The 18,628-nt window shown below is 41.0% G+C and overlaps 2 protein-coding genes across 2 annotated transcripts in view; one reads left to right on the plus strand and one right to left on the minus strand.

Moving 5' to 3' along the window:
• The window catches only part of MYO1D (myosin ID), a 358,238-nt gene that overhangs the window by 296,347 nt on the left and 43,263 nt on the right, over positions 1-18,628 (minus strand). The window lies entirely within an intron of this gene.
• Positions 10,818-11,669, plus strand: LOC118025335 (transcription factor BTF3-like). Its single transcript, XM_035027809.1, has one exon. It carries the CDS (start codon positions 10,937-10,939, stop codon positions 11,423-11,425), a length of 489 nt encoding a protein of 162 aa, XP_034883700.1. The 5' UTR covers positions 10,818-10,936; the 3' UTR covers positions 11,426-11,669.

An 18,628-nucleotide genomic window follows, 5' to 3' on the forward strand; every position in this document is an offset into this window, starting at 1 on the left:
ACCTAACACTAACTGTAAATGTCCAAATTAATCAGAAAGAAAATATACATAAAGCCACTGAATATAGGGTAAAAGCCATTTAAGAACGCAAAAAACAAAAATATTCAAAATTAGAACTAAAACCAAATATATCTGTCCTATCAGTAAACTGTCACAAACAATCAAAGCAAGACTCCGAATGATCACAAAAAATCAAACTATATGTCCAACACAGGACATTCATCTGGAACAAAGCGACTCTGAAAGCTGATACCCATTCTCCCAAAACTGACCTCATAAACTGAACACAGTAACATTCGAAATCTTAAGGAACTTTCATTTCAAAACTTGAAAAGCTGGTTTCAAAGTTCAACTTTAGAAAAGTAAAGAACAATAAAGAGATTTTGTCCTTTCACACAGCAAAGAACAGGAGGAAGGGTCGGCTATCATGGTTATGGTAGTCCCATGAATACTAACGGTTTACTGTTCTTCCAAGGCTCCGCACGTACCAGCTGCTGCCCTAAACGCTTTACAGGTATTCCGTTATGTACATAAATATTATTCAGCCTTAAAATGGAAGGAAATTCTGACACGTGCTACAACATGGATGAACCTTGAGGACATTACGGTGAGTGAACTAAGCCAGTCACAGAAGGACGCAGATTGCATGATTCTACTTACACGGGGTACCTAGAGTAGTCAAATGCATAGAGACCGACAGCAGAGCAGTGGAAGCCAGGGCTGGGAGCTGGGTGGGCTGAGGTGGTGAGTTGGTGTTTACCAGGTGTGGAGTTTCAGTTTGGGATGGTGAAAAGCTTCCACAGATGGACAGAGGTGATGGCTGTGCTTAATGCTACTAAAATGTACACTCAAAAGGGTTAAAATGGTAAATTTTATATTTATTTTACCCAATAAAAATTTAGTAGGAAGCCTTACAGTATTTTTTTTTAAAAAGCACAAGTTTTTACTTACCTCTCTGTACAACCTGCAGTCTGTTTCAACTAACATGTACCCCAAAAAACTAGAAAAAAGGCATCATTAAGTTTAAAGACAAACTCTCTAGAACCTACATCCCACAAAACATGCTCAGTGACTATGTACACGAGGAATTATCTTTTATGCCAAAGCAATGAGGAAAACGGAAGCTTAAAAAAAACAGAAAAAAAAAAAAGAACCTTCTCATTTAAGCAGACATTTTCAAAATATTTCAGAAATCTGACTTGCAGGTAAAATATGATGCCTGTCCTCACTCATTAACTGCATTTTCACTAAAGAAAATGGACATTGGAAAGCAACAAAAAGCAAGCATCAAAAACCAGCCAGTCAGAACCACACCACTGGTGAAAGCACACAATCACCAACCGCTAAATACCGGGCAAAGAACAAAAACACCGAGCATGGAAGAGGTTATAAGCACACTGAAAAACACTTCAAGTTAAGGCCTCAGCGGATGAGCTGACGTGGAAGCCAGGGATACAAATGGCAGGAATTATTTTCCAGAAAGGCTCCGGGTAAGAGGTAATTGTTTTGTGTAAGCAGATCAGACTCTGTTTTTATTCTTCTGTGTTATTAGAAGGAGAAGACAGGAAACAGGTGTGTATGTGGACTAGTCAAGCAGAGGATGAGAAGGCTCTTGGCAGAGGTATGGCCTGTTCCAATGTTCTCTTGAATTCTGTGTTCAAGTGCGGGATGAGGGTGGGGGCCAGGGGGAGGGAGAGGCGGAGGGATGATGCACTGTAAGCCACTGAGCAAAATCAGTTACTTCATATTAGTTAACAGAGCGAAAGGGGTTTAAGAGTAAGTTTTGCCACTTTCTATGCATTTTCCTCCTTTGAACTACAATAAGCCTCTGGGGGCTCTATTCTGTATTACTGGTTCTGTTGATTCTGTACTTTACCGCTGTGGAAACTGAGGCACACACGGGTCAAGCCCGCATGCCTGAAGCCAGGCTAGCAGTAAATGACAGAGTCTGGATGTCAACCTCGGTCTGATGCCAAGGCTTGGGATCCCCTGAGCTACACCGCCTCGGTTCCACCCAGGCAGGAGAAAACAAGTTAGGGACAAAAATGGAAATGATAGAAAGAAAATATGCTAGGGTGGATGCCAAAATAAACTACAAAACATTTACTTTTAAGATGAGATCTTGAAATAGTAGCAAAAAAGAGTCGGCTAACAGGGCAGAGTGGAGCAGGTACTGGAGCAGGAAACTAGATATATGGAGGGCGTTTTTGAGCAAGGGCTTCTCAGGGCACTTTTATCCCCCTACTCTTTTTTTTTTTGGCAGATGTTTATTGGAACATCAGACATACCCGTTTTCAAATACATGGATAAAGTCAAGTGCCCAAATCAAAAGTTATTTTTTCCACTTTGACTAGTACCTTCCCCTCCGCATGAATCCTAGAAACATGGGCTTCCAGTCATTCCTGAGGCACTACCTCAGTTTTCTCACTTGCCTTAGCAGCAACTTGAGTCTCCTGTTGTTTCTTCAGCACATGAGGAAACGAGCAGAGAAACAGACGCACTGATAGAACACAATCCCCGCCTGGTGGGTTTTTTGTGAAGTGTGAATAAAAAGCGTCTAGCACACCATCTATTATAAAAGGTCTCTCTCCAACCCCTTACCGTTAATCAAATAAACATTTCTTCTAAGAATAAGAGTTGACATAAGAGGTTTAGTCATTTTAATAGAGATATCATCAATTTTTTCCTGGTAACTGAAGCTTGGCCCTGAAGTCCTAATTAAAATTAGAGGGAAAAAGAGCCCCAGATAAAGGCCTGAGGTGGTCTCCTTACAAATAACGTGAACTGATTACACTTAATCTATTGCAGCTTTCATGAAATTAAATTTACTTTTTCTGCCTCAACTGTGTTCTGAATAACTGGGGTGAATACAGAGTCATAACATTTAAATCAAGATATTCATCATTAATGCAAAGTCTTCCATCCAGTGAAAATGCCATTTATCACAACATAATTATCATTGAATATAACACAAAAAAATGTATAGCAGCACAGCACTCCTGCTCACATTGGACTACAGTGGGGCAGGGAGAATTGTGGCTCTGAAATACAGCAGAACATAAAGCTGATAAATATAGTGCTTCAAATGAAGGGGGTAAATCGGAGGGGTGGACGAACCATGAGAGACGATGGACTCTGAAAAACAAACTGAGGGTTCTAGAGGGGAGGGGGGTGGGAGGATGGGTTAGCCTGGTGATGGGTATTGAGGAGGGCACGGTCTGCATGGAGCACTGGGTGTTATGCACAAACAATGAATCATGGAACACTACATCTAAAACTAATGATGTAATGTATGGTGATTAACATAACAATAAAAAATTTAAAAAATATATATAGTGCTTCAGAGCGACACATGGGTGGCTCACTCAGTCTGTTGGGTGTCCAACTCTTGATCTCAGCTCAGGTCTTGATCTCAGGGTCGTGAGATCAAGCTTCAAGTTGGGCTCCACTCTGGGCATGGAGCCTACTTAAAAAAAAACAGTGCTGCAGGGATATTATCTATTGACATAAAAATGTTTTTAAACAATACACAAAAGATACAGTTTTGTACCTATTTAAATATGGCATGAATCTGCTTTTAATTTTTAAAATCACATAGGCATTTATTTTATCTATAGTTATATAGATAGGGGGAAAAAAGTCTGGGCAAATAAATGTAAAATATTAAGAACTGTTATCACTAAATAGAAGAATTACAGTTTTTTTTCTTTTCCTAAAACTCATTTTCTAAATTTTCTACAACAAAAGAAAAAAGATTTTAAAAGATACTGACACGAGTGCAAAAGACAGGGAAGGATGAGCCTTTTTTTTTTTTTTCTTTTATCACTGACCTGTGATCGATCAATAGGTAGAAGAAATACTGTCATGAATTTTTTTTTTAAATGCAGCAGTTTTGAGCAGCAATTTTGATAGAGTACTAATCTAATCAGAAAATGCTTTCAAAATTCTGCTGAGAAAGAGAGTAACATTTTTTTCAAAGCACATCATATTCACTTAGAGGAAAAAGAAATAGTCTTTGATATTTTTTCTGTTAGATCATGCTGAGTTTTAATGCAGAAAAACCTATGAAAAGTACCTTCCAATAATGGCAGCAAGATAAATCTTCACAGATGGAATTTCATTTTTGTTCTAACTAATTTTGTGAACATTGCTTAGGAGAACCCATGCTGATAGAGCATTAAGTGCTTTCAGATAATGAAATACTTAGTAATCCCATTAAAATATCTGTTAAAGAGGAATGTGATCATCAGGCTTCCACTAATTTGTTTTTAATATGAAAGCTTAGGATCAATTACAAAGTAACATATGCTCAAATCTAAATAAACACAGTAAAAAAACCCAATGTAATTAATTATTGGTATAATGCAAATAACTGGAATTGTGTGCAGTGAAAATACTGTATTGCAATTATTAACTCATTTTGTGCCCGAGAGAATTTGATTACTTTTTTAGAGTTATTTTTTTTTTTAAAGATTTTATTTATTTATTCATGAGAGACAGAGAGAGAGACAGAGGCAGAGGGAGAAGTAGGCTCCCCGCAGAGCGGGGAGCCCGATGCGGTACTCGATCCCAGGATGCTGGGATCATGACCTGAGCCGAAGGCAGACGCTTAACCGACTGAGCCACTCAGGCGTCCCTTTTTAGAGTTAATATAACATGTTGGGAATGTTACATTTACATATTACTCTTTTTTGTTTAATTTTGGGGGGGGCGTGGGAGGGAAAGAAAGAATCTTAAGCAGGCTCCATGCTGGGCACTGAGCCCAACGTGGGGCTTGATCTCCTGACCCTGAGACCGTGACCTCAGCCGAAAGCAAGCATCAGACGCTTAAGTGAATGAGCCACCCAGGCGCCCCTACATATTATTATTAAGCAAATATTTAGATAAGTTCATGTTGACCTGCTGCTTTTCCTGGAATTTAAAATACCTGATCAGGTAACCAGGCATGCCATGGTCATTACATGTAAGTGCAAGGTGTCTATCACCATCTCCTGACTTTTCCTAAGTGAAGCAATGCAGTGGCAGACTCTGAGTCATACTTGAGCCCCTGTCTTGGCTCGGCCACTTACTAACAGTGTGATTTCAGGTAACTGCCTCTCTAAGCTTCTGCCGCCTCAGGGATAAAATGGAGGCTTACAATATTCCACGTGCGGTAAAAGGATTCATCAGATGCATGTACATAAGACATTCAGTACAGTGCGTGGAAAGAAGGAAGTACTCAAAAAAGTAAGTGATACCTACCTAGGTCACATCCTGGCTCTACCACTTAGCTGTGTGAACTTGAGCAAGTTACAGCTCTCTGTCTGTTTCCCCAAGGGCAAACTGGAGATAATTTAGGACTGTTGTTCAGAGTGAAGATGTATAAGGTGCGAGACCTGTCATTGACACATAGTGTTACACGAGTGTCCGCTCCCGTCAGTGTAACAGTGATTCCATTTTCTCCTACCAGAGTACCTACACTGTATGGTGCCCCACCACCTTCCGTGCTATTTTCAGTTTCTCTACAGCTAACACCTGCTAGATTAAAGGAAAGGCCTGAAACAGAATAGCCTCTCCATAAATCATTCTTAGAAAACAAGAATGAATATAGTTCTACCTTTTCACCAACTCAGGCTCTGTCTTTTTCAGGTGGTGCCTGAAGAAGTGGCCCAACCCCAGATACAGTCAAATGCCCTCCACAACACATACACTTAATAAATACCACCCAATAGTGTACATAAGGCTAAATATTAAAAGGAAGGGACAAAATTTCATTAACCAATAAATAAATCCCCATTTCATACCACTGGTATCAATCAAGATGGATATTTTCCACAATTTCTTACTATAGTAAATACTATTCAGGCTCTTCTAAGTAATGCTAAATAGGATATTAGCGGTTATACATTATGAAATGTTTAGCTATAAAAATGCTTAAATATCTCTTATAGCTCCCAATCTTTTGACAGCTATTATTCATAAGTTAGGGATTAAGTCCAGTAAGCCCTGAACTGTTTCCTAATTATATTGTACAATTGTTAAATTTGAAATCTGTGAAGAAACACCAACAAGAAGGGCAAAACAAGCTAAGAAAGGAAATTTGGAGTCAAGGCAGCTGCGTTTAAAAATGTCAATTTCACTAATTTTATTGACTTAAGACGCATGTTTCATTTTTAAAGTAAAACTAAAAAGCAAACATAAATAATATGGGTTACACATGACTTAAGAATGCACTGTCCTTTAAAATGCACACAACTTTTATCTTGGGTACAAGTTAGCAGCTTAATTTATCTGATCTATATAACGTTTCTGTGCCTACAAAACAGGATCTGCAATCTTCCCAAGGCACTTGATTCTAAAGCAGTGTTGTGTATGGCATTCTCCCTTCTTGGGTGTTCAAGTCCTAAATTACACTCACTTAACAAGTTCCCTCAGAACTGAATTTAGATCTTCAGTCTGGACTTCCCCCCTAAACCTCGGAAACGTAGATCCAGCTGCCTCATTAGCATCTCCACCTGGATGTATGTTGGGCGTTTCAAATGTCATGTGCTCAAACTGAGTTCCTTACGTTGTCCCCAAGCCCGCTCTCTCCAGCCGGCAGCTGGTCTGTCAGCGATACCTACCTTCAGACGATATCCAGAACCTGCCTATGCACCGCCTCCAAGCACCCCTCATCTCTCTGACCTCGACTCTCCCATAGCCTCCCACTGGGTTTCCCTGCCTCTGGCCCGGCTTCTCCTTCAGTCTGTTCTCCAAGGGATTCTGTGGCCACGTAAGTCCGATCATGTCATTCTGCTCAAACCCTCCAAGGCTTTGCAGCTCAGAAACATGCCACATCTTTCCATCAGCATTCCTGGCTCCAATTCACCCCGAGCTCTGACCCACCTGCTCCCTCCCTGCCGCCCCCCCTCCCCCACTCTGCTCCAGCCTCCCTGGCCTCTTCACTGTGGCTCTGGATACACCAAGCAAGTTCCCACCCCACTGATCTTTGCGTCTGCATGGGATTCTCCCCTCCTCACTGTCTGCACGGCTCATGTCCCCACTTCCTTCAGATGTCGCTGGCTCGGTGAGGCTTTCCCTGACCACCCTTTAGAAAGTTGCACACCACACGCCCCAACCCTCCCTCACCCCACTCTGTGCTTTTCTTCCACAGCACCTGCCACCATCTTTCCTTCTTCATTCTTATTTTCATTGTCTCTCTCCCCTTGCTAGAATGAAAATTCCATGAGGGCATGGATTTTTGTCTTTCTTGTTTCCTCCAGAGTCAAGAATGGTGCCTGGCAGACTTATCAAAAAGAAAAGAGAAATGACCCAAATCAACAAAATCATGAATGAAAGAGGAGAGATCACAACCAACACCAAAGAAATACAAACAATGATAAGAACATATTATGAGCAACTCTATGCCAGCAAATTAGATCACCTGGAAGAAACGGATGCATTCCTAGAGATGTATCAACTACCAAAACTGAACCAGGAAGAAAGAGAAAACCTGAACAGACCTATAACCACTAAGGAAATTGAAGCGGTCATCAAAAATCTCCCAAAAAACAAACGCCCAGGGCCAGATGGCTTCCCAGAGGAATTCTACCAAACATTTCAAGAAGAATTAATACCTATTCTTCTGAAACTGTTCCAAAAAATAGAAACGGAAGGAAACTTCCAAACTCATTTTATGAGGCCAGCATTATCTTGATCCCAAAACCAGACAAAGACCCCATCAAAAAGGAGAATTACAGACCAATTTCCCTGATGAACATGGATGCAAAAATTCTCACCAAAATACTAGCCAATAGGATCCAACAGTACATTAAAAGGATTATTCACCACGACCAAGTGGGATTCAGCCCTGGGCTGCAAGCTTGGTTCAACATCCGCAAATCAATCAATGTGATACAATATATTAACAAAAGAAAGAACAAGAATCATATGATCCTCTCAATAGATGCAGAAAAAGCATTTGACAAAGTACAGCATCCTTTCTTGATCAAAACTCTTCAGAGTATAGGCATAGAGGGTACATACCTCAATATCATAAAAGCCATCTACGAAAAACCTACAGCGAATATCATTCTCAATGGGGAAAAACTGAGAGCTTTCCCCCTAAGGTCAGGAACACGGCAGGGATGTCCACTATCACCACTGCTATTCAACATAGTATTGGAAGTCCTAGCCACAGCCATCAGACAACAAAGAGAAATCAAAGGCATCCAAATGGGCAAAGAAGAAGTCAAACTCTCACTCTTTGCAGATGATATGATACTTTATGTGGAAAACCCCAAAGACTCCACCCCAAAACTGCTAGAACTCATACAGGAATTCAGTAAAGTGGCAGGATAGAAAATCAATGCACAGAAGTCAGTGGCATTCCTATACACCAACAACAAGACAGAAGAAAGAGAAATTAAGGAGTCGATCCCATTTACAATTGTACCCAAAACCATAAGATACCTAGGCATAAATCTAACCAAAGAGGCAAAGCATCTGTACTCAGAAAACTATAAAATACTCATGAAAGAAACTGAGGAAGACACAAAGAAATGGAAAAACGTTCCATGCTCATGGATTGGAAGAACAAATATTGTGAAGATGTCAATGCTACCTAGAGCAATCTACACATTTAATGCAATCCCCATCAAAATACCAACCACTTTTTTCAAAGAAATGGAACAAATAATCCTAAAATTCATATGGAACCAGAAAAGACCCCGCATAGCCAGAGGAATGTTGAAAAAGAAAAGCAAAGCTGGCAGCATCACAATTCTGGACTTCCAGCTCTATTACAAAGCTGTCATCATCAAGACAGTATGGTACTGGCACAAAAACAGGCACATAGATCAATGGAACAGAATAGAGAGCCCAGAAATGGACCCTCAACTCTATGGTCAACTAATCTTTGACAAAGTAGGAAAGAATGGCCAATGGAAAAAAGACAGTCTCTTCAACAAATGGTGTTGGGAAAATTGGACAGCCACATGCAGAAGAATGAAATTGGACCATTTCCTTACACCACACAGAAAAATAGACTCCAAATGGTTGAAAGACCTCAATGTGAGACAGGAGTCCATCAAAATCCTAAAGGAGAACACAGGCAGCAACCTCTTCGACCTCAGCCGCAGCAACTTCTTCCTAGAAACATTGCCAAAGGCAAGGGAAGCAAGGGCAAAAATGAACTATTGGGACTTCATCAAGATAAAAAGCTTTTGCACAGCAAAGGAAACAGTCAACAAAACCAAAAGACAACTGACAGAATGGGAGAAGATATTTGCAAATGACATATCAGATAAAGGGCTGGTATCCAAAATCTATAAAGAACTCATCAAACTCGGGGCGCCTGGGTGGCTCAGTCGTTAAGCGTCTGCCTTCAGCTCGGGTCATGATCCTGGGTCCTGGGATCGAGCCCCACATCAGGCTCCCTGCTCGGCGGGAAGCCTGCTTCTCCCTCTCCCGCTCCCCCTACTTGTGTTCCCTCCCTCACTGTGTCTCTCTCTGTCAAATAAATAAATAAAATTAAAAAAAAAAAAAAGAAGAACTCATCAAACTCAACACCCAAAGAACAAAGAATCCAATCAAGAAATGGGCAGAAGACACAAACGGACATTTTTCCAAAGAAGACATCCAAATGGCCAACAGACACATGAAAAAGTGCTCAATATCGCTCGGCATCAGGGAAATCCAAATCAAAACCTCAATGAGATACCACCTCACACCAGTCAGAATGGCTAAAATTAACAAGTCAGGAAACGACAGATGTTGGCGGGGATGCGGAGAAAGGGGAACCCTCCTACACTGTTGGTGGGAATGCAAGCTGGTGCAGCCACTCTGGAAAACAGTATGGAGGTTCCTCAAAAAGTTGAAAATAGAGCTACCCTATGACCCAGCAATTGCACTACTGGGTATTTACCCCAAAGATACAGGAGTAGGGATCCGAAAGGGTATGTGCACCCCGATGTTCATAGCAGCAATGTCCACAATAGCCAAACTGTGGAAAGAGCCAAGATGTCCATCGACAGATGAATGGATATGGAAGAGGTGGTGTATATATACAATAGAATATTATGCAGCCATCAAAAGGAATGAGATCTTGCCATTTGCAACGACGTGGATGGAACTGGAGGGTATTATGCTGAGCAAAATAAGTCAAACAGAGAAAGACATGTATCATATGACCTCACTGATATGAGGAATTCTTTTATTTATTTATTTAAAATTTTATTTATTTATTTGAGAGAGAGAGAGAATGAGAGAGAGAGAGAGAGAGAGAGAGCACAAGAGGGGGGAAGCGGGAGAGGGAGAAGCAGACTCCCTGTTGAGCAGGGAGCCCGATGTGGGACTCAATCATGGGACTCCAGGATCATGACCTGAGCTGAAAGCAGTCGCTTAACCAACTGAGCCACCCAGGCATCCGATATGAGGAATTCTTAATCTCAGGAAACAAACTGAGGGTTGCTGGAGTGGGGGGTGGGGTGGGAGGGATGGGGTGACTGGGTGATAGACACTGGGGAGGGTATATGCTCTGGTAAGCGCTGTGAATTGTGCAAGACTGTTGAATCTCAGATCTGTACCTCTGAAACAAATAATACAATATATGTTAAGAAAAAAAAAAAAGAAGAAGAAAGTAGCAGGAGGGGAAGAATGAAGGGGGGGAATCGGAGGGGTAGACGAACCATGAGAGACGATGGACTCTGAAAAACAAACTGAAGGTTCTAGAGGGGAGGGGGGTGGGAGGATGGGTTAGCCTGGTGATGGGTATTGAGGAGGGCACGTTCGGCATGGAGTACTGGGTGTTATGCACAAACAATGAATCATGGAACACTACATCTAAAACTAATGATGTACTCCCTCTAGCTGCCATCTTGCGTCCCCACGTGTGTGCTCCTAATCTCAGCTGGTCCGCCCGAGACCCCCTGAGCGCCAACCCTATTCCCCCGCGCGGTCCCATTTCCGCTCCAACAAGATGAAAGAAACTATCATGAACCAGGAGAAACTCGCCAAACTGCAAGCACAAGTGCGCATTGGTGGGAAAGGAACTGCTCGCCGAAAGAAGAAGGTGGTTCATAGAACGGCTACAGCAGATGATAAAAAATTTCAGTTCTCCTTAAAGAAGTTAGGGGTAAACAATATCTCTGGTATTGAAGAAGTGAATATGTTCACAAACCAAGGAACAGTGATCCACTTTAACAACCCCAAAGTTCAGGCATCACTGGCAGCGAACACTTTCACCATTACAGGCCATGCTGAGACAAAGCAGCTGACAGAAATGCTACCCAGTATCTTAAACCAACTTGGTGCAGACAGTCTGACTAGTTTAAGAAGACTGGCTGAAGCTCTGCCCAAACAATCTGTGGATGGAAAAGCACCACTTGCTACCAGAGAGGATGATGATGATGAAGTTCCAGATCTTGTGGAGAATTTTGATGAAGCTTCCAAGAATGAAGCAAACTGAATTGAGTCAACTTCTGAAGAACATAAAACTTGAAGAAATTACTGGGAGCTGCTATTTTATATTATGACTGCTTTTTAAAATTTTGTTCGTGGATCTGATAAAATCTAGATCTCTAATATTTTTAAGCCCAAGCCCCTTGGACACTGCAGCTCTTTTCAGTTTTTGCTTATACACAATCCATTCTTTGCAGCTAGTTAAGCTGAAGAAGCCTGGGAATAAAGTTTGAAACAAGGTTAATAAAGTTCTTTGCCTAGGAAAAAAAAAAAAAACTAATGATGTAATGTATGGGGATTAACATAACAATAAAAAAATTAAAAAAAAAAAGAATGGTGCCTGGCATATAGTGTTTGTTCAATGAGCCAATGAATCCACGTTTCCAAAATTTAATATTTGATATCATTTTTAACCTGGGCAATATTAATTAAGTACAAAAGACATAAGTCCAAGAATTGCCACCAAATTAGGAGGCCACATTGGGAGAAATGGCAAATTGTTCATTCATTCGTGCATTCATTGTCCATCACTGGGAAGACAGAAGTGAGCAAACGGATATGGTACCTGCCCTCAAGGAGCTGACAGTCAGGTGAAAGTGTCCACTCCCCTGTCCCCACAACCATGATCAAAAGGTGCCTGTGGGTAAGGTCAGGATCAACAGGTCCCCATTTTCACAAGCTAGCAACCTGTGAATCATCCTCAGTTTTTTCTTCTCCTTGACCTCCTGAACCAATGAACAATCTGTCATCAAGACCTTTTAGGTCTCCCTCAGGAATGCATGCTATGCGGTCAAACCCTCACTCCACTAACACTCAACTCCTTGGCCGTCATCATCTGCCCCCCCGAGGATAGGATGCTCCCCCAACTACCATCTTGCCACCAGTCTCTCCCCCATCCAGGTGGACTTACCCAGCGTGGCTGGAGTTACCGCCCTCCAAACACACACTCTTCCCTTTCCTAAATGTCTTTAAGAGCTTCCCGTTGCCCACAAAACAAGGTCCTAAACAATCTGGTCCCAGACATATCTTGACAGGCTCATCAAACACAGCCCTGGTTTTCTGCCCCAGATACCATTCCCTGCATGGATGCTTGGCAAACATTGATTAATCCATTGTTTAATACTCAACTGAAATGTTACCTCCTCCAATTCCCTGCAGAAGAGAATGCTGCCTCCTCTTTGCTCTCATAACATTCTGTTCATACTTCTACCGTAGCATTGAAAACATTGTTATTGTTTGCACAGGTTCCTTTGTCACTGTACACACTCACTGAAGGGACCATGTCTTACTCTTTGAACTCTATGCTTAGTGGAGCACCTACAACAAAAAAGCTCTCCATCAATGTCTTGAATACGTGAATGAATAGCATTTGCCACAAAGGGTTTTCTTATACAGCCCAGAAATCGGTTCCCTGGAATGGCTTCTACCTGCTGATACTGGTTCTGCTTGAGACCACAGAGAACACAACAAACTCTTTGTCACATGAATGCCTTTCTAATTTGAAAACAGCCATCAGATCCTTCTCGGTATTTCTTCTCTGAGAGAACCATGACCAGTTCTTTCTGTCTTCTTTCATATACTGTCCTTGCCATGTTTTTTCTGAACATCTAGGTTATTTACATGGTGGCACATAAAACTAAAATCACTCCTTTGTTACAGTTACTCCTCTTCAGTTAATTCAATCTAAAAAAATCAATATAGAAAGATTCACACTAATTGTTGCTTCATATTGAGCTTACTATTGACTGAAATTTTGTTTATTCTACCCCCTACTTGGGGCTCAAACTCATGACCCTGAGATCAAGAGTCACATGCTCTACTGATTGGACCAGCCAGGCGCCCCTTGACTGAAATTTTTTTAATGTTTGAAAATTAATAGGTTTCATTCTAAAAGCAATGCGCATTAAAACTTTCTGTAAACTAAAAACAGGAAGAAAAAACAAATCCCACCAACTAAAGACATCTAATCCACTGAATATATTTTGTGAATTAATTTTTTAATGCATAAGGGAGTTTTGTTTTCTACTTCTTCAACCATATTATTCAATTGATACGTTTTTCACATATCATAAGCATTTAAAAATATTTCTAGTTGAAAATAAACTGCCATTTATTACACATTCACCATGTGCTATTCTAATAAACCGGCAAGGTAGGTATTATCATAATTTACATATGTGAGTATTGAAGCTTAGGAAAATGAAGTGACTTGTCCAAGGCCACATGTCATTTTTTCCCAATTTTTTTTTATTAATGAGAAATATAAAGGGTTAGGTCATACGAACTGTAAAGTTTGCTGAATTTGGACATATGTATAGACCTCTGTAACCCCATACAGATTAGCAAATAGGAAATTTTCATCACACCAGAGGGCTTCCTCAGGCGTGTTTGCAGTCAGTTCCCCACCCAGGGGTAACCACTATTCTGACGCCTGTCACTATCAATTAAGTTGCCTGTTCTTGCATTGCGTAAATGGAATCATTTCCTATGTGCTCCTTTGGTCTCTCTTCTTTTATTCACCATGATGTCAGTGAGATTCATTCATGTTGTTGTATGGGTCCCTCGTTTGTTCTTTTGTTACTGCTACACAACATTCCATATAGGAATATGCCACAATGTATTAATGCATTCTCCTGTTTATTTTTTTAAAGATTTTATTTATTTGAGACAAAGAGAGAGCGCGCATGTGCGCATGCACAAGCGGAGGGAGAGGGAGAAGCAGACTTCCTGCTGAGCAGAGAGCCCGATGTGGGGCTCGATCCCAGCACCCTGGGATCACGACCTGAGCTCAAGGCAGATGCTTAATTGACTGAGCCACCCAGGTGTCCCATTGCAGTCTCCTGTTTATGAATGTTTGGGTTGTTTCCAGTTTGGGGCTACTTTGATTAAAGCTGCATGGAACAACCTTGTTTATGTCTTCTGATGTACATGTGAACTCATCTCCCCCCTCAGTGTATACGTTGCAGTACAAGGTCTGAGTCACAGGACAGGTGTGTACTCAGCCTGGGAGATACTGAGTGTCCCAAAGTGAAGGAATTAATGTAGGCTCTCCCTAGCAATAGGTAATGGTTCACTTGCTTCATCTCCTTACCAACATTTGGTTTTTAATTTTAGCTACTCTGGGGAATGCCTAATGCTACCTTGCCATTAGCTTGCCATTTCCCTAATGTGCAATGATATTGTGGACTTTCTAAATGTTTACTCATCTTGTTATCCTTTTAAAGTGCCTTTTTTTTTTTTTTTTAAGTAGGCTGTCTTTTTTTTTTGGTAGGAATTCTTTATGTGTTCTGGCTAGAAGTCTTTTGTCAGATATAATCTTGTGAAGATCTTTTTTCCCAGCTGTGGCTCATACTCATATTTAATAGCTATGTATTATTCTATCAATTAGATAAGTCACCATTTAGTTATTCTTCGGCTGGACGTTTAGACTACTTCTAATTCTTGCTGAACTAAACACTCTGATGACCAACTTTTAAAGTTCTATCTGGGGGTGCCTGGGTGCCTCAGTCAATTGGGCATTCAACTGTTGATTTCAGCTCAGGTCAAGGTGTCAGGATTACGGGATCGAGCCCCAAGTCAGGCTCTGCACTGAGCATGGAGTCTGCTGGAGTTTGTCTCTCTCTCTCTCTTCCCCTCTGCTCCTCCCACCACTCTCGTGCACACGCACTCTCTCTCTCTCTCAAAAGAAAACCTTTAAAGCTCTATCTGTATCTAAAATTTTTCCTTACCCTAGCTAGATTCACAGAAGTAGAATTACTTCTGTATTAATGTATATGACCATTTGGTATTGATGTACACAGAGCCAAAAACCTTCAAAAGAACTCTACCAATTGATATTGGTACTCAACAAGGTGTGAGGATACTCATTCACCATGTCCAGACTCCAACTTAAAAAAAAAAATTCTTGATCACTTGGACAGAAAAAAAATCAGTATTTTATTTTTTTAATATTTCAGTTTGTGACTACTGGTAAAATTAAAAATATTTTTATTTAGCTCTTTATATTTCACTTCTGCAAATGGTCTGTTCATTTTCCGTGTGTGCATTTACCTACTGTGTTTAGAATTGTTCTCATTCTTTCAAGATATTAAGCTTTTCTCTTTTCCTTTCCTTTTACATATATTTAATATGTAATATATTTTTATTTATTTTGTTATATTTACTAGAATCATTTCCCAGGATGTAATGTACTTTGTGCTTTTAAAGCTTTTATGTGGTCAAATCTGTGATCATACCCTACCTTAGAAATGTCTTTTCTCTACAATATTCTCTATTAAGTATTCCCTACGAGTATTTCTTCTGTAAATATTCACATCCATTTTCTTCCAGTTTTTAAAAATATTTAATTCTTTAATTCCTTAGCAAACTTTTTTGGGGGTATTGTATTGGACTCATCTCTAAATCTTATCTTTTTCTAAACTAATAACCAGCTGTGGTAGTACCGCTTATCAAATAAATACTCCTTTCCTCTTTGGATGTATGATGCATACTTTATCACTTACTAAATTTTTATCCATGTAACAGTCTCCTGAGCTGTCTTTCCGGTTCCATCAATTTGTCTACTTATTCTTTTTTTTTAATAAAGATTTTATTTATTTATTTGTCAGAGAGAGAGAGAATGAGCAGGGGGAGTGGCAGGCAGAGGGAGAAGCAGACTTCCCGCTGAGCAGGGAGCCCGATGCGGGACTCGATCCCAGGACCCTGGGATCATGACCTGAGCCAAAGGCAGATGCCCAACTGACTGAGCCACCCAGGCGCCCCTGTCTGCTTATTCTTATCATCACACCATTGTATTGGGGAATGTATATAGCCTTACAATTATTTCATTTGGCCAACATTCACCGAGTACCTGCATTGTGTTAAATCCTAGGGTTGAAATGGTGAGCATGACACACCTGGTCTCTGTCGTTGTGGCACATACAGGCCGGTGGGAGGGTGGAGACAAATCCACAGGCAGTGACAATACAGTGTCATACGTATGATAGGAATTGGACAGGGAGCTAAGGGGCCCCTAATTTGGACCTGGGGAATGAGAAAGCAGTTCCTGGAGGAGTGATGTCTTATGGTTGAGCAGAAGGCGTGTTGAAAAGCTCTGGAAGTGAAAAAGAAGAGGGAGCACTAGCAAGTCTGAGAGCATTTCACTGCAACTGGAGCATGGAGGGGGAAGAGGAGTGTGCCAGAGCTGAGGCTGGAGAAGTATCCACAGTGAGATCATGCAAGACCTTCCGTCAGGGGCGCCTGGGGGGGCTCAGTCAGTTAAGCGTCTGCCTTCGGCTCAGGTCATGATCCCAGGGTCCTGGGATCGAGTCCCACATCGGGCTCCCTGCTCAGCAGGGAGTCTGCTTCTCCCTCTGCTGCTCCCCCTGCTTGTGCTCTCTCCCTCTCTCTCTCAAATAAATAAATAAAATCTTTTTTTAAAAAAATAATTGACTAGAAGAAGTTAAGAAGACAGCCAAGGAGACTACTTAGAGTACCAGTGGCAAATTATGTCCTGACTCCATCCTCTTCTCTTTCAAACTTTTCTATGCCACTGACATATTTATTTTTTCCAGATTAATTTTGAAATTATTTAGCCAAATTCCCTCTTATCCACCTGACTCTACCCCAAACCAATCAGGAATTTATTTGAAATTACATTAAATGTTTAAATTAACCTATGAAGGATTATGACTTCGTTTTCCCTAAGATTTGTTAAATAATTGCTGCTGAGCCGTATCTCCTTTCATCACATAATTTTGCAAAGATAATGTATGGTTGTTAGCAAAACAAAATAGAAGTGAAAAAGAAAGGACAGAAGAGTCATAATCTTAACCAAAAGTACAGGAAATGTCAAAAACCAAAGAGAAGCAAAAGTAAGGACTAGGTCTAAGCCAAGAAGGCAGACCAAGCTGTTGGAGAGAGCCAGATGGACAGCTTATAAATTCACTGTTAAACAGAGATATGCGTAGGTCCCAATGAAGAACCTTATTTTTCCAAAAGCCACAAAATGAATAAAGAAAAAACTTAAGCCAAAATTCAAAGCATACTGGAGTCTTACTAAAATTACTATAAGCCATAGTCGTGGGGCCTAAGAACCAAAGGAGTGAAGAAGACCCTAGAAGAAACTAATGCTTTAAAAAACTGGGCCAAACTACGTGGGGTCACACACAGTTACTAGTCACTTAATCACCTATGGTCTGGTTCTCTCATACCAAAGTGAAGTGAAGCAGCAAACCAGGAAATTCTGTGACAGACAACAAATTGGAGGTAAAGGACTACCTCCAGAGAAAGAAAGAGAATGAAGGAGAACCCCAGGGTAAGGAGACTCACCCTGGAAGAAGGAAACTGGCCCTCCTTGTACTCTTCAGTACTGACAAACAAGAATGGACACATAATTCTGTCAGTGCACAACACACAGAAACTACCCATGTTGTTATGCCTGTATATTTATTCTCGGGGTTTTTTTAAAGCATTTTTTTCCACAAGAGATTTGTTATTCTGAAAATGGCCTGAGTCTTATTTTCCAATATGAATTCAAGTCAAAATATGAGAAACTGAAAGATTTCATGGCCTGACAACACTGCTATAGGTAGATAATGCCAAAAAGACATAGTTCTCATGCACTTTCCTTTCCAGGGCTCCCATTCAAAGTTGTCTCCTTTAGAAAGAAAGAATATTTACTTAAGACTTTGTTCCAATTGCAATCTTCTTCTTAATCTTTTTATCTGCACAGAGCATAATTCCTTCATTCAGGAGATGTTTACTACACTCCAAGGCACTGGGGCTATAATGATGAAAAGGCAGATGTGACTCCTACCCTCTTGGTACTACAGGGTACACAAATAATGAGATAATCTGAGTACAGGGCCCAGGGTGTTACTGCAGCACATGGGACAAGCATCTGGAAGTTCAGGAAGGCAGCGTGGAAATGACATCTACGGGAAGGTTGTTATGTGGGTAACTCACAGGACCCACAGACTGGGATCCAGGCGAAGAACTGGAACCAGATACTGGAAAAGGGTGACCCACCTGGGTGTGGGTTACAGGTGTGCTCTCCCAGAACACTGCAGAATACAGCTTCCTAACCTGTGCTCAGATTACAGGTGTGCCAACCAGCCATAAGCACAGCCTTATCCATTTCCCTCGGCGGGCAGGACTGATATTACCATTTTCTATGTGGGTCATGACATGAAAAGGGCTGGGAATCACTGCTTGTAAAGAACTCAGGAAA

This window comes from Mirounga leonina, unplaced genomic scaffold (genome assembly GCF_011800145.1).
Source record: "Mirounga leonina isolate KUSES-001 unplaced genomic scaffold, KU_Mleo_1.0 Mir_200, whole genome shotgun sequence".
Lineage (NCBI taxonomy): Eukaryota > Metazoa > Chordata > Mammalia > Carnivora > Phocidae > Mirounga > Mirounga leonina.